Consider the following 15,395-nt stretch of genomic DNA (forward strand, 5'->3'; position numbering starts at 1 on the left):
TAATCTAGGCTTACCTATAGGTCCAAGTTGTTTGGAAGGGTTTACTTCCTCTTTAATACAGATCACAATGACCAACGCATAAACAAAGATGTAAAAAAAATAAAAGGGGGCTCATCAACTATGTGTAGACTTGGTAGTTGCTCCTGTTTCCATGCTGAGTTGTTTCTGAACCTTATGCCTTTGCTAGAACTACTCCAAGATCCTAATTTGAGGCGTTCCAACCACCATCTCTTGATAGCATTTCTGTCCTGACTTAAGACCTGACTTAAAAAGTGATCTAATATGAACCAAAAACTACAAGCTCTGAATAGAAAAACATGTAAATTTAAAGCTTATGTGATGCCAAAAATGAAAAAAACAAACAAAAAAAAATAATAAGTTTCTACAAAAATGCTTATTCATAAACAATTAGAAAAAATAAACAAAAACATGCTGTATAAAGTAAGTTACAGTTTGTTTATTAGAAGTAGAAAGCATTGTTATAACTTGGCATTGATGTGGATGGCAACAAAGGGATCTTCAACTAAACGTTTGATTTTGAAATTGGCCAAGCCAGTGATGTCTACACTGATTTGTTTACCCGTGCAACGGTTGTCTTCTTTTTGGCCAGAAATTATGTCACAATATGTGCCAGGTGGAAGTCCAGTGTCTAGAGAAACATTCATATCCCTGAAAAAAAATACCATATTAACTGGTTTTAATTAAAATATAAACAATTGTGGCTACATATACAAGAAACAGCTATCATAAAAATAAAAAAAAACACGTTAATACATGTAGATTTTTTTTTTCTGAAATACGTTGAAGGGTTGGGAAGAAGAGTTACTCACCAATTGTCATTGTTGAACACAATAAAGCCAGCACTCCCACGTCCAAAAGCAACTTGATTTTCTCCATTATCCCACCAGTTAATAAGAGCTTGACCATTAACCACATTACGGAAGATGACCATGTTCCTACAGAAAATCAGATTGTTAAAAAATACCACCGGGTTCTTTAAGGTTTTCAGTCCAGTGCCTTGGCATTTTTAAGACTTCTCTAAGCTGTAAGCTGCAACCCATAAAACACATATTTTCCTCTTTCTAACCACAACCAGTGGAGGCTGGTGCCCATTTTTTTTGGGGGGGGTTGCAAACAAACTGAAAAATACTGAACCCCCCACCCTTAAAATTTCAGCCTCACTATGCCCATCAAATACAGCCATTGTGCCCAACAAACGCAGCCCCTGTGCCCATCAAACACAGCCACTTGTGCCCATCAAATGCAGCCACTTGTGCCCATCAAACGCAGCCACCTGTTCCCATTATATGCAGCAAACTGTGCCCATCATATGCAGCAACCTGTGCCCATCATATGCAGCCACTGTGCCCACCGTCCCCCCCACTCACGGGGCTCATGGCTCTGGCAGCACCCCCAACCCCCCGCGCACATGGCTCTGACAGAGGGTACCTAACACAGCAGCTCCTCTCCAATGCACCAAAGCGGTGGTGACCCCCGCACCATCCGCGTGTCTCCTCCACTCCTCTTCCTAAGCGCCAGACATCCAATAGGGTGGCCTGGAGCTTTGGCCAATCACGAAACAGGTCTGATGCCCTGCCTCCTGATTGGTGGGGAGGAAGGTTAGTGTGGAAATAGCGAAAATTAATTTGCTATCGTCACACTATTGGGTGGAATCAGGGCGCACTCTCTGCGCCCTGAGCTCACCCTATTTTGAAGTCTATTAGAGCCTCTGGCTCTAATCAGGTGCTTCAAAAAGTTCCACCCCCACCATAGGAATCCATGCGTCCGACATCCTGAAAGGGGCCAGGCACATGGATGGGGGACGGACGGCACCCGTGCGCCCACAGTGCACGGGCCACCACTGACCATAACCATACCAGTTTATCAATCTCCCCATCTTTAACCCTCACTGTGCACAGAAATAGTTGCAGCTACAACCTTGGCAAACCATAAGTAACTGCGCTATCCTGCTAATCTCCACCCCACTGATATTCCAACACCGTATTGGATATCAATATATTGCCAAATAATCTCCTGCAATATTTGATAAACAAATATATAATGATCTTTGAGTAATGATAAGTGGACAAATTTATACTGGTCACTCAATAATATAAATAAATACATGCACAACTCATAATAAATATTAAAATTGTGATACGTGACAATAAATAAAAATTGTGAAAATAACCTTCAATATCGTGACTTCCTAAAAAAATATTTTTAAAACGAATCAATATTATTAAGTTCATTAGGATCGTGATGATAGTGAATAATAATAAAAAATAAAAAATAAATTAAATAATAATAAATTAAATAATAATCTTAGAGTCCAAACGTGATTGGATAAAAATGTATTAATTAATGTGACCAAGAAAGTGCTCCAAGCCAAAAAAGTGCAACAGTCTATTTAAATTAATAAAGAAAGTGACTCCTTCAATAGATTTCAGTGCCCAATGCAATCTTCCTTCACCACCGATGTGCTGGTCACCAATAACAATTACAAAACAGAAGCAATTGCAAGCTCACACTTAATGCCACTTAATCTCCCGGATGGACCATCAAAATAGGACATAAACTTCTCCCAAGGCTTTCAAATATGAGGACCGCTCATAGGGTATAGACAAAAAAGATTCCCATAGCGTAAAACTGATAGGCAACACTTTGTTCAAAAAATAAATAAGGTACTCACAAACAAGCAGTAAAATCAGCATTAAATGCCGGCCGGCAAACGAGCGCCCATGCGCTCTGGTCACGTGATAGCATCATAACGTCTAAGCCACCCAACACACATTTCATCATAGGTGACGTCGTCTGGGGTGTGGGCGACACGCTGACGCATCACGTTAATATACAAAACAAAATAAAACCAAGCCTCATTCTGAGCTGAGGGGAACAAACCGGAAATGAAAGAACCAAACATGGCGGCCGCGTTAGAACACGGGCGGCATGTTACAAAAGGGCACGTAACCAGAAACTACTGGCATAATTATAAATGTTATGAAGGAAATCAGAACCAAAGGAAATATATCAAAAGGTGGTAACCACATATGATCACGGATACCATATATATACAAATTGAGATTCGTAGCAGGTTTTATTTAAAGGGGTTCTGCACTCATAATACAACATTTGCCCATTCTGTTGCCTCTAGTTAATATATCTCATAATGCCACCTGTTTTTTTTTTTGATTCACCTACCTTTTGTAATCTTCAGTAGTTTATTTTAAACCCCTGCGGCGATGGGCGGTCTCTTGCGGGGATCAGCGTAATTTCCTGTTGAAGCCCGCACTGTCTCCTGGGATCTCGTTCGTGTAATCCCAGGAGACATTGCGGCTAATGCACCCGACATCTCGCGAGATTTCGGGTGCTACAGCCGACATCTCGCGTGATTTTGGTAATTACAGCCGAGATCTCGCGAGATCTCGGCTGTAATTACCGAAATCACGCGAGATGTCGGCTGTAGCACCCGAAATCTCGCGAGATGTCGGCTGTAGCACCCGAAATCTCGCGAGATGTCGGGTGCATTAGCCGCAATGTCTCCTGGGATTACACGAACGAGATCCCAGGAGACAGTGCGGGCTTCAACAGGAAATTACGCTGATCCCCGCAAGAGACCGCCCATCGCCGCAGGGGTTTAAAATAAACTACTGAAGATTACAAAAGGTAGGTGAATCAAAAAAAAAAAACAGGTGGCATTATGAGATATATTAACTAGAGGCAACAGAATGGGCAAATGTTGTATTATGAGTGCAGAACCCCTTTAATAAAGCCAAGGTTGTGTTTTAAACCTCCCAAGACTCTTACTATACCTACTTAAATAACTAAAAGGAAAAAAGATTTTTTTAAATTATTACTATAAAAAGAGAAACATTATTATTGTTTTTTTTTTTTTATTGCCAAAAATTCACTAATTAAATTTCTTAATAAAAAGTCTCTTGTAATCAAACATATAAGCTTAAAGCGGAGGTCCACCCTAAAGTGGACCTTCCGCTCATCGGAACCCTCCCCCCCTCCGGTGCCACAATCGGCACCTTTCAGGGGGGAGGGGGGTGCAGTTACCTGGATAATCCAGGTAACAGCACCCACTTCCGGGATAGCTGTCTGCGGAAAGGGGCGTAACTTACGCCCCTTTCCGCAACTGCCCGCCCCTTCCCGCAAGTGCCCCGCTGCCTGCTGGGAAACACACAGCTCCCAGAGGCAGCGGGGAGCGTCCTTATTGCGCCGCGCGATTCGCGCATGCGCAGTAGGGAACCGGGAAATGAAGCCGAAAGGCTCCATTTCCTGATTCCCATACCCAAGATGGCGGCGGCAGGACCCGAGAGACAACCGAGCGATCGGCTTCGGGTGCCGACATCGCGGGCGCGCTGGACAGGTAAGTGTCACTATTTTAAAAGTCAGCAGCTGCAGTATTTGTAGCTGCTGGCTTTTAAAAAAAAAAAAAATCGCGGAGTCCCGGTGGACTCCCGCTTTAACATATGTATCTATTCAATGTAGATAAAAAAAAAGAAAATTAGGAATTATCTATAAATGCATTAACATCTACATCTATGTTAAGCCCAAACGGGGCATAACACTTTAATCTATGGATCCAAGACATTTCCAATCTTGATATGCCTCTAACAAGGGAACCACCCCTCCAGGGTAAGTTAAATTTATCTATGCCTAAAAAGATGGTCTTAGCAGGGTTTTTATTGTGATGTTATAAATAATGTCTTGATACGGAATGTTTTGCCTCAGTGTAAATAGACCCATTTGATCACTCTTCAATCTATCTTTTTCTGCCAACACCCTCTCATCCACTCCATACCAACTCTTCTTCATAGTTTCATAGTTAGTAAGGTTGAATAAAAACACCAGTCCAACCTGAGTGAGTGTCTACAATTGCCCCTACCCCTGTACATTGTACACTCACATTGGTCCTTACGCTCAAGTAGCCCACAATCCAAGGTCCCCATTCATATACTAGGGCCAATTTTGGACAGAAGCCAATTAACCTACCTGCATGTCTTTGGATTGTGGGAGGAAACCAGAGTACCTGGAGGAAACACACACAGGCACATGGAGAACATGCAAACTCCAGGCAGGTAGTGTTGTGGTTGGGATTTGAACCAGTGAACCTTCTTGCTGCTAGGCGAGAGTGCTAATCACTACACCACTGTGCCACTGTGCCACCCAAACAGTGCTTTACATATATATTGAACCATCACATCACTACATGCACTCACAATCTAAGATACCCAACTCACATTTATACTTGGGCCAATTTAGAGAGAAGCCAACTAACTTAACACTATGCCGTTGGAGCTTGGGAAGAAGCCCATGCATGCACAGGGAGAACATGCTAACTCTGTGCAGATAGTGTTGTGGTTGGGATTTGAACCAGCAACTCTAGTGTTGCCAGGCAGATGTGTTACCCACTTAGCCAATGTACTCCTTCTACCTGTAGTTCTCCACTTCATCCCCATTACTTCTACCAAGTAACTCACTCACTTGAGGATGAGCTTCGTGTTCGAGTCGAACATACGTTCGACTCGAACATCGGCTGTTCGCCCGTTCGGCGAATTCCGAACATTATGGGCCGTTCGCGCCAAATTCGTGTGGCGCTCACGGCCCACAATGCACTGCGTCATCGCAGTGCATTGCTGGCTCATGATTGGCCAAGCATGCACTGTGACCCCGCATGCTTGGCCAATCACAGCGCCAGCAGCGAGGAGAGCCATGATTGGCCACAGGCAGGATGCCTGTGGCCAATCATAGCTCAGGCTGTGTAGAACACGCCCCACACTATATAAGGCCGCCAGCGCGGCGGCCTAGTGTAGTGTGTTGGCGTCTGAAGCAGTTAGTGGGTGTTCTGTGTACCTTCAACACAGTACACACTGATCGTTTTCGGCCGATTTTCGATCTTGCTGTTGTGTAGTGGTTGTTGTCTGTGTGCCCTGACCGCAGTATACACCGCTATATTCACCTCACCTATATAGCTAGTGATCTATCTTTTATAATAGAGCTTGCAGTCAGTAGTGTTAGGAGCTTGTGCGTGCTGTCTGCGTGCTCTGTGCCCAGTACACACCGCTATATCCACCTACATAGCTCTTCTCTATTTGAGCCTACTTGCCATCTGCAGAAGTTATTGGAAGTTGTGTGTGCCTCCAGCACAGCACAGTATACATCTGTATATACCCCTTCATCTCTGGTGTTCTATAAAAAAGGCATCTGCAGGAGTTAGTGGGTTTTTTGTGCCTCCAGCACAATATACACCTGTATCTACCCTTTATTGCTGTTCTCTAATAGAGCCATCTGCAGGGCTTAGTGGGTGTTGTGTGACTCAATTACAGTATACCCCTTTATCTCTGGTGTTCTATAATAAAGGCATCTGCAGGAGTTAGTGGGTGTTGTGTGACTCCAGCACAATATACACCTGTATCTACCGTTTATTGCTGTTCTCTAATAGAGCCATCTGCAGGGCTTAGTGGGTGTTGTGTGACTCCATTACACTGCTGTTTTACCCAACTCACTTCAGGCCATTACCATGTCTGGAAGGCCAGCAAGGAGAGGCAGACAGGCACGAGCCGATAAAAGAGGGCAAGCAGGCTCTGTGTCTAGAGACAACAGTGCTGGTCGTGGACGCGGTGCATTGTCATCAGCACGTGGCCATGGGACACGCTTGTCCTTCTTTTCGGCAGCTGGACATGTTCAACCGCAACATGCCAACGACTTGGTAGAGTGGATAACCAAGCCCTCTTCATCCTCCTCATCCTCTCTCACCCAGTCTCAGGGTACTAGCAAAGCAGCTGCCAACGCATAGTCTTCCCTCCTCTCAATGTCATCATCAGTGACTCCTTCCCTAGACCCACCACGTCCTCCTGAGGAGTCTCCTGAACTCTTTGAGCACAGTGTTGGGTACATGCTCCAGGAGGATGCCCAGTGTTTTGTGGGCTCTGATGATGACACTCAGCTAGAGGAAGGCAGAAGCGTGAGCGCAGAGAGAGGGGATGCTCAAGAAGGACAGCAATCTGGCAGTCATGTTCCACAAGCTGCAGCATACTGCCAGGTTTGCTACAGCGATGAAGAGGGAGGGAATGATGAGGGCACTGACTCCACGTGGGTGCCTGGAAGGAGAGAGGAGGAGGAGGAGGAGGCACATGTCCAACGAGGCAGGATGCCCTCCGGGGGCCAGCTTAGGGGCAGCACACCGACTGAATCACACCGCAGAGCTCCGCCTGTGCAGGGCGCTGCCTCTGCGCGTTATTCTAAAAGTTCTTTGGTGTGGGCCTTTTTTGAGACGAGTGCATCAGATCGCACCACTGCTATTTGCAACATATGTTTCAAGCGTATCTCGCGTGGCCAAAACATCAGCCGCTTGGGCACCACATGCTTGACCAGACATATGTTGACCTGCCATGCAGCTCGTTGGCAAGCGTACCTCAATGACCCACACCAAAGAACAAAGCGGACCTCTCCTTGCTCCTCATCAGCTGGCATCTCCAACCCCACTAGACCTTCAGTCCTCTCTGAAACCTGCTCTAGGAGGAATGAAGGTGTAGAATTAGTTGTGTCACAGCCAAGTGCTTCCGGGAACTCTGCTAGCGGTACACCCACGTCCGATTATAGCAGGCAAATGTCCCTGCCCCAGCTGCTGGACCAGCGAAAGAAGTTCACTCCCAGCCATCCACATGCCCAGCGGTTGAATGCTAGCTTGGCTAAATTGCTAGCACTTCAACTGCTGCCTTTTCAGTTGGTAGACTCGGCCCCTTTCTGTGAGTTTGTACAATGTGCGGTTCCTCAGTGGCAGGTCCCCAAACACCACTTTTTCTCACGGAAGGCGATTCCGGCTCTCTACCGGCATTTGGAAGGCATGTCCTTGCCTCGCTGGACAGGGCAGTCAGCGGTAAGGTGCATATTACCGCTGACTCATGGTCCAGCAGGCATGGACAGGGACGTTACCTGTCTTTCACGGCCCATTGGGTCACTCTTCTGGCAGCTGGGAAGGATGCAGGACAAGGTGCAGTAGTGTTGGAGGTTGTTCCGCCACCATGCCTCCGAAATGCTACTATTGGTTGTGACACACCTCTCTCCTCCACCCCCCCCTTTTCTTCTTCCTCCATGGCCTCTTCCAGTGCTCTGTCATCAGAACCAGCGGTGCTCCGTAGGCTTTCCAGGGGCTACACAAGTACGCAGGCAAAACGATGCCATGCCGTGCTTGCACTGGTTTGTTTGGGGGACAGGAGCCACACTGAGGCGGATGTTTTGTCAGCTCTGCAGGGGCAGGCCGAGAGGTGGTTGACGCCACGCCAGCTTAAGCCAGGAATGGTGGTTTGTGACAATGGCACCAATCTCCTCTCCGCCCTCCGACAGGGACAACTGACCCATGTGCCCTGTGTAGCTCACGTCCTTAACCTGGTGGTGCAGCGGTTCTTGGGCAGGTACCCCGGCTTACAGGAAGTCCTGAAGCACGCCAGGAAAGTCTGTGTGCATTTCCACCGATCATTTAATGCCTGTGCTCGGCTGGCTGAGCTCCAAAAGGAGTTGAACCTGCCCAAGAACCGCCTTATATGTGACATGCCCACCAGGTGGAACTCAACGTTGGCCATGCTGCAGCGGCTGCACACGCAGCAGACCATCAATGAGTACCTGTGCGACTATGGCACCAGGACAGGGTCAGGGGAGCTCGGTTTTTTCTCACCACGCCAGTGGGGCATGATCAGAGATGCATGCACTGTCCTGTCTCCGTTTGAGGAGGCCACAAGGATGGTGAGCAGTGACAGTGCATGCATCAGTGACACTGTACCTCTTGTCCACCTCATGGAGCATACGCTGCATGGAATAATGGACAGGGCACTTGAGGCAGAACAGAGGCAGGAAGAGGAGGACTTCCTTGCCTCTTAAGGCCCCCTTTATCCAGACAGTGTTCCTGCTGTGCCACCCATCACACAGGAAGAGGATGAGGAGGAGGAAGAGGAGGAGGAGGATGATTGTGTCAGCATGGAGGTGGAGGCTGGCACTCAGCATCAGCAGCAGCAGCAGTCTTGTAGGGATGATTTACAGTCCCAAGAAACACGTGGACTTGTACGTGGCTGGGAGGAGGTAGCTGCGGATCATGTTGTCCTTAGTGACCCAGAGGACTCCAGACCGAATGCCTCAGCTAACCTACGCTGCATGGCCTCCCTGATCCTGCAAAGCCTGCGGGAGGATCCTCGTATTCTTCGGATCAAGGAGAGGGACCATTACTGGCTGGCCACTCTCCTTGATCCACGGTACAAGGGTAAGGTTGCCGACCTTATCTTGCCATCGCAGAGGGAGCAGAGGATGAAACATCTCCGGGAGGCCTTGCAGAAAGGTCTGTGCAACGCGTTCCCAGAGACTGGGAGGTTACAAACTCCTGGTCCTGGACAATGTGTTGCTGAGGCATCGGTCAGAAGGAGCGGTGGAGAAGGTGGCCGTCTGACTGATGCTTTCAGACAATTTTTTAGTCCGCAGCCCCAAGGTATGATCGGTTCCAGCACCCATCGCCAGCGTCTGATTTACATGGTGCAGGAATACCTAGGGGCAAGGTCAGACTTGGACACCTTTCCCACCGAAAATCCTCTGGCTTACTGGGTCTTAAGGATGGATCACTGGCCAGAGCTTGCACAGTATGCAATTGAGCTACTGGCCTGTCCTGCATCCAGCGTTCTTTCGGAACGCACCTTCAGTGCTGCTGGTGGCTTTGTTACCGATCACAGGGTGCGCCTGTCCACCGAATCAGTTGATCGACTGACCTTCATTAAGATGAATCAGTCTTGGATCACCCACAGCTACTAAGCACCTGAAGCTGATGTAACAGAATAATTTTTTTTGAAATATCACATCCCTTCAAGACTGCCTATGCTGATGCTGAGTGACTGTCCTGTTATGTTGATTGTCTATCCTCTTCCTCCTCCGCTGATATGTTGGAAGAACATTTCTGGTTCTGGGTGATGCCTAATAGTGATGGACGAACTTCCACGGGACGTTTCGCGAATGCGGACCGCGGACGAGGCCGACCGTTCGCGAAACCGAACGTTCGCGGCGGGCCCCATTGACTTCAATGGGAGGCGAACTTCGCAAACCTTTAGGTCAAATTTGCAGCCATAAGATAATTATTAGCTGGGCAAACATAGTCCCACCACATGGCCAATGACATAACACATGTATGAGGTGAATTTGGGATCGATAACTACAAGCATTCTTTTTTTATATGGGAAATTGTTCTGACAATTCAGGACTGTGGAGCACATGAAGGCAATGGAGGAGAGGGAAGGTCAGGGACCAGGGTAGGCAAAGAAGAGGGTGCAGGAGATGATCACCAGCAGCGTGACATACAGCAATGACACATGCACCATGATAGAAGAATCTGACAACAGCACCGTGATAGAGGGCACTGACATCAGCAGCGTGACATAAAGCATTAACACCAGCACCGTGACATACAGCATTGACAGCAACATCGTGATAGAGAGCACTGACATCAGCAGCGTGACATAAATCACTCACACCAGCACCGTGATATACAGCACTGACAGCAGCACCGTGATAGCGAGCACTGACATGAGAAGCGTGACATAAAGTAATGACACCTGCACCGTGATAGAGTCATCTGACAACAGCACCGCGATAGAGGGCACTGACATCAGAAGCGTGACATACAGCACTGACATCAGCACCGTGATATACAGCACTGACAGCAGCACTGTGATAGAGAGCACTGACATCAGAAGCGTGACATACAGCACTGATATCAGCACCGTGATATACAGCACTGACAGCAGCACCGTGATAGAGAGTACTGACACCAGAAGCGTGACATTAAGCACTGACATCAGCACCGTGATATACAGCACTGACAGCAGCACCATGACATTAAGCACTCACACCAGCACCGTGATATACAGCACTGACAGCAGCACCGTAAGCAGCCCCAGGAGTAAGTCAGCACAGCACAGGGATGGTGTGATCCCCTCATAATAAGCAGGCCCAGGAGAAACTCAGCACAGCACAGGGATGGTGTGATCCCCTCATAATAAGCAGGCCCAGGAGAAACTCAGCACAGCACAGGGATGGTGTGATCCCCTCATAATAAGAACCCCCAGGAGGAAGTCAGCACAGCACAGGGATGGTGTGATCCCCTCATAATAAGCAGGCCCAGGAGAAACTCAGCACAGCACAGGGATGGTGCGATCCCCTCATAATAAGAACCCCCAGGAGTAAGTCAGCACAGCACAGGGATGGTGTGATCCCCTCATAATAAGAACCCCCAGGAGGAAGTCAGCACAGCACAGGGATGGTGTGATCCCCTCATAATAAGCAGACCCAGGAGAAACTCAGCACAGCACAGGGATGGTGTGATCCCCTCATAATAAGAACCTCCAGGAGGAAGTCAGCACAGCACAGGGATGGTGTGATCCCCTCATAATAAGCAGGCCCAGGAGAAACTCAGCACAGCACAGGGATGGTGTGATCCCCTCATAATAAGAACCCCCAGGAGTAAGTCAGCACAGCACAGGGATGGTGTGATCCCCTCATAATAAGAACCCCCAGGAGGAAGTCAGCACAGCACAGGGATATCATAAGCAGCCCCAGTAGAAATATGACACCGCTCAACCTCTTCAAAGAGGAGGGTAGGGGCATATAGTACGGTGTGCTTTTTTGGGACAAGGAAGTGAGCCAAATGAAGAAAGAAGGTAGTGCACCTCAACCCTATGTATTGTGGACCGATAACAGTCCTTATAGAATAGCAGACTGTACCTCACTCAACCCAATGTACTGTAGCACCCTAGACCAAGTTACCAGTCCTTAAAGGAACTTTTGTGGACCAAGCAGGTTGTGTGTTAGTGATTAGCAGACTGTACGTCAGTCCCTATACCAATGAAGGACTGCTGCAGTATAGGGCAGCGATCATCAGTAGTGCACCTCAACCCTATGCATTGTGGACCGATAACAGTCCTTATAGAATAGCAGACTGTACCTCACTCAACCCTATGTACTGTAGCACCCTAGACCAAGTTACCAGTCCTTATAAGAACTTTTGTGGACCAAGCAGGTTGTGTGTTAGTGATTAGCAGACTGTACGTCAGTCCCTATACCAATGAAGGACTGCTGCAGTATAGGGCAGCAGTCAGCAATGGTGCACCTCAACCCTATCTATTGTGGACCGATAGCGGTCCTTACAGAACAGCAGACTGTACCTCACTCAACCCTATGTACTGTAGCACCCTAGACCAAGTTACCAGTCCTTATAAGAACTTTTGTGGACCAAGCAGGTTGTGTGTTAGTGATTAGCAGACTGTACGTCAGTCCCTATACCAATGAAGGACTGCTGCAGTATAGGGCAGCAGTCAGCAGTAGTGCACCTCAACCCTATGTATTGTGGACCGATAACAGTCCTTATAGAATAGCAGACTGTACCGCACTCAACCCTATGTACTGTAGCACCCTAGACCAAGTTACCAGTCCTTATAAGAACTTTTGTGGACCAAGCAGGTTGTGTGTTAGTGATTAGCAGACTGTACGTCAGTCCCTATACCAATGAAGGACTGCTGCAGTATAGGGCAGCGGTCAGCAGTGGTGCAACTCAACCCTATCTATTGTGGACCGATAGCGGTCCTTACAGAACAGCAGACTGTACCGCACTCAACCCTATGTACTGTAGCACCCTAGACCAAGTTACCAGTCCTGATAAAGAGCTTTGTGGAACAAGTGAGTTGTGAATGATTAGCAGACTGCAGCAGAAGGGCAGCGGTCAAGTATAATATTCTTTCTATATTTGGAAGAAAGAATATTATACGTGTACAAGCCTATTACCATACCACTGATACCAGTCCTGAAAAGAACCTTTGTGGAACTAATAGTAACAGCAACTCTTTAAACTGACCCTCACTGCCTGACACACTGCTTCCTTCCTGTCCCTATACAAAGTGGCAAAAAAGAGGAGACTGGAACAATTAGTGGTTACTGGAATAGCTCTTTTGTGGACCTGATAGTAACAGCTAATGATGATGATGATGATGATGACTAAACTGACTGCCTGACTCCCTGCAGAACACACCGCCCTGTCCCTTTCTCTAAACTGACAAAAGACACTCAGGTTGCTGCAACAATCAGTAGCACAGCAAACCTATATACACCTAACACCTATACCAGTCCTGAAAAGAACTTTTGTGTACCAAATAGCTAGCGATTTATCTCTCCCTACTCCACACAGCAACCTTTCCCTATAGTGACAGAAGAAAGAATGTAAAATGGCCACCGGATCGGGTGTATTTATAGGTTAGGGGGAATGTCCAAGTGTCCATGTGCTGTCATGTCTCAATTGGCTGTCCTGTACCCCATGATGGATGTGTCATCATAGGTCAAAGTTCTTTTACACATTAAACACGTAAGTCCGCCGGGGCGAACAACGCCAATAGTCGAGCGAACGAGCGGACCGCGAACGGCCGAAATTCGCCGCGAAATGACCGCCGGGCGAACCGCTCGGCCATCACTAATGCCTAAGGCCCAATTTTTCTGCCCCTGTTTAACAGGGGCGTTTAAGTACAATTTTTGATGCAATGCTTTGCAGCAGGGCTAATTCCTGCAATCAAACAAGAGTATATGGGAGAGGTTGCAGTGTGGTGGCACCAGCACCAGTGCCTAAGGACCAATTTTTCTGCCCCTGTTTAACAGGGGCGTTTAATTACAATTTTTGATGCAATGCTTTGCAGCAGGGCTAATTCCTGCAATAAAACAAGAGTATATGGGAGAGGTTGCAGTGTGGTGGCACCAGCACCAGTGCCTAAGGACCAATTTTTCTGCCCCTGTTTAACAGGGGCGTTTAATTACAATTTTTGATGCAATGCTTTGCAGCAGGGCTAATTCCTGCAATAAAACTAGAGTATATGGCAGAGGTTGCAGTGTGGTGGCACCAGCACCAGTGCCTAAGGCCCAATTTTTCTGCCCCTGTTTAACAGGGGCGTTTAATTACAATTTTTGATGCAATGCTTTGCAGCAGGGCTAATTCCTGCAATAAAACTAGAGTATATGGGAGAGGTTGCAGTGTGGTGGCACCAGCAGCAGTGCCTAAGGCCAAATTTTTCTGCCCCTGTTTAACAGGGACATGTAATTACAATTCTTGATATAATATTTCACAGGAGGGCCCCTTCCTGTGCCCACCCAGAGTAACGGTGAGGACTTATAGTGTTGTGGCACCAGCACCACAACCATCAAAGGTCAATTTTTCTACCACTGTTCAACAATGGCATGTAATTACAATTCTTGATAATCGTTCACAGCAGGGCGCTCCAGCGCCCACCAAGAGTCACTTTGAGGGATTACAATGTTGTGGCAAAACCAACACCTTGTTCCGCCATTTCTGCAGAGCATATAGGGCAGGCCCCTACTTTCAAATATCCAACTTACAAACATCTCCTACTTGCAAACGGAAGGAGACAACAGCAAGTGAGATGAAAAAAGATGGACGACAAAACAAATTATACAGGGGTTATAACCCTTTCCTATGTTTTCCAAAAAGCTTAAAAATAGTTTTTTTGACTGGAGCTACACTTTAAAAATGTACCAGTTGAAAATTACAAACAGATTCAACTTAACACAACAAACCTACACAGTCCCTGTCTTGTTTGCACCGCCTGTATACTGCTGTTCTGAGTATATAGGGCCTGGGGGCCACACGCATTTCCTTTTTTTAATATGGGTACAGGGTTCCCCTTAATATGCGTACAAGACCCAAATAGGCTGGTAATGGGCAGGGAGGGCTACCCATGCCATTTTTCTCAATGATTTTCAACCATATTGCAGGAACCAGATATAACATTAAAACCGCAAGCAGTTTTAAATGGTGTTATTTCCGTTTAATGTCATTTTGTGCAGGGACTGTTCTAAACACGGGAAACACGTGGCACTTCACAGGCATACTACAGACACCCCCAGACACCATATTTAAAGGAATATTTCACTTTTTTTCACTTTAATCGTCATTAAAATCAGTGCTCCCGCCAAAACGGCCGTTTTTAAAACTTTTTTTTGCATTGACCCATGTCCCCTGGGGCAGGAGCCACGTCCCCAAACCCTTTTTAGGACAGTATCTTGCATATTAGCCGTTAAAATTAGCACTTTTAATTTCGAACGTTCGAGTCCCATAGACTTCAATGGGGTTCTAAAGTTCGTACGAATTTGGGGTCCGTTCGAAAGTTCTGGTGCGAACCGAACCGGGGGGTGTTCGGCTCATCCCTACTCACTGCCCAGGAGATTGACAATCATTTCAAAAACAAAATTGATGCAATTTATGATGGGATTTCCACTGCCAGATATCTTCCCCACTTAACATACCATGTCTACCAACAAATTTACTACCTTCCTCCTATGTTGTTCTATAATTTGTATTA

The 15,395-nt window shown here is 47.0% G+C and overlaps 1 protein-coding gene across 1 annotated transcript in view; it reads right to left on the reverse strand.

Annotated features, from left to right (window-relative positions):
- Positions 1-437: 437 nt before the first annotated feature.
- The window catches only part of LOC143928126 (pancreatic alpha-amylase-like), a 241,401-nt gene continuing 226,443 nt past the window's right edge, over positions 438-15,395 (reverse strand). The window contains exons 9-10 of the mRNA XM_077452788.1: positions 831-956; positions 438-669 (exon numbers count right to left, since the gene is read on the reverse strand). Coding sequence (XP_077308914.1) covers positions 480-669; positions 831-956 — 316 coding nt within the window. The 3' untranslated portion in view covers positions 438-479. The remainder of the gene's footprint in view (positions 670-830; positions 957-15,395) is intronic.

This window comes from Lithobates pipiens, unplaced genomic scaffold (genome assembly GCF_037356315.1).
Source record: "Lithobates pipiens isolate NorthernLeopardFrog02 unplaced genomic scaffold, aLitPip1_a1.2 Scaffold_23, whole genome shotgun sequence".
Classification (NCBI taxonomy): domain Eukaryota; kingdom Metazoa; phylum Chordata; class Amphibia; order Anura; family Ranidae; genus Lithobates; species Lithobates pipiens.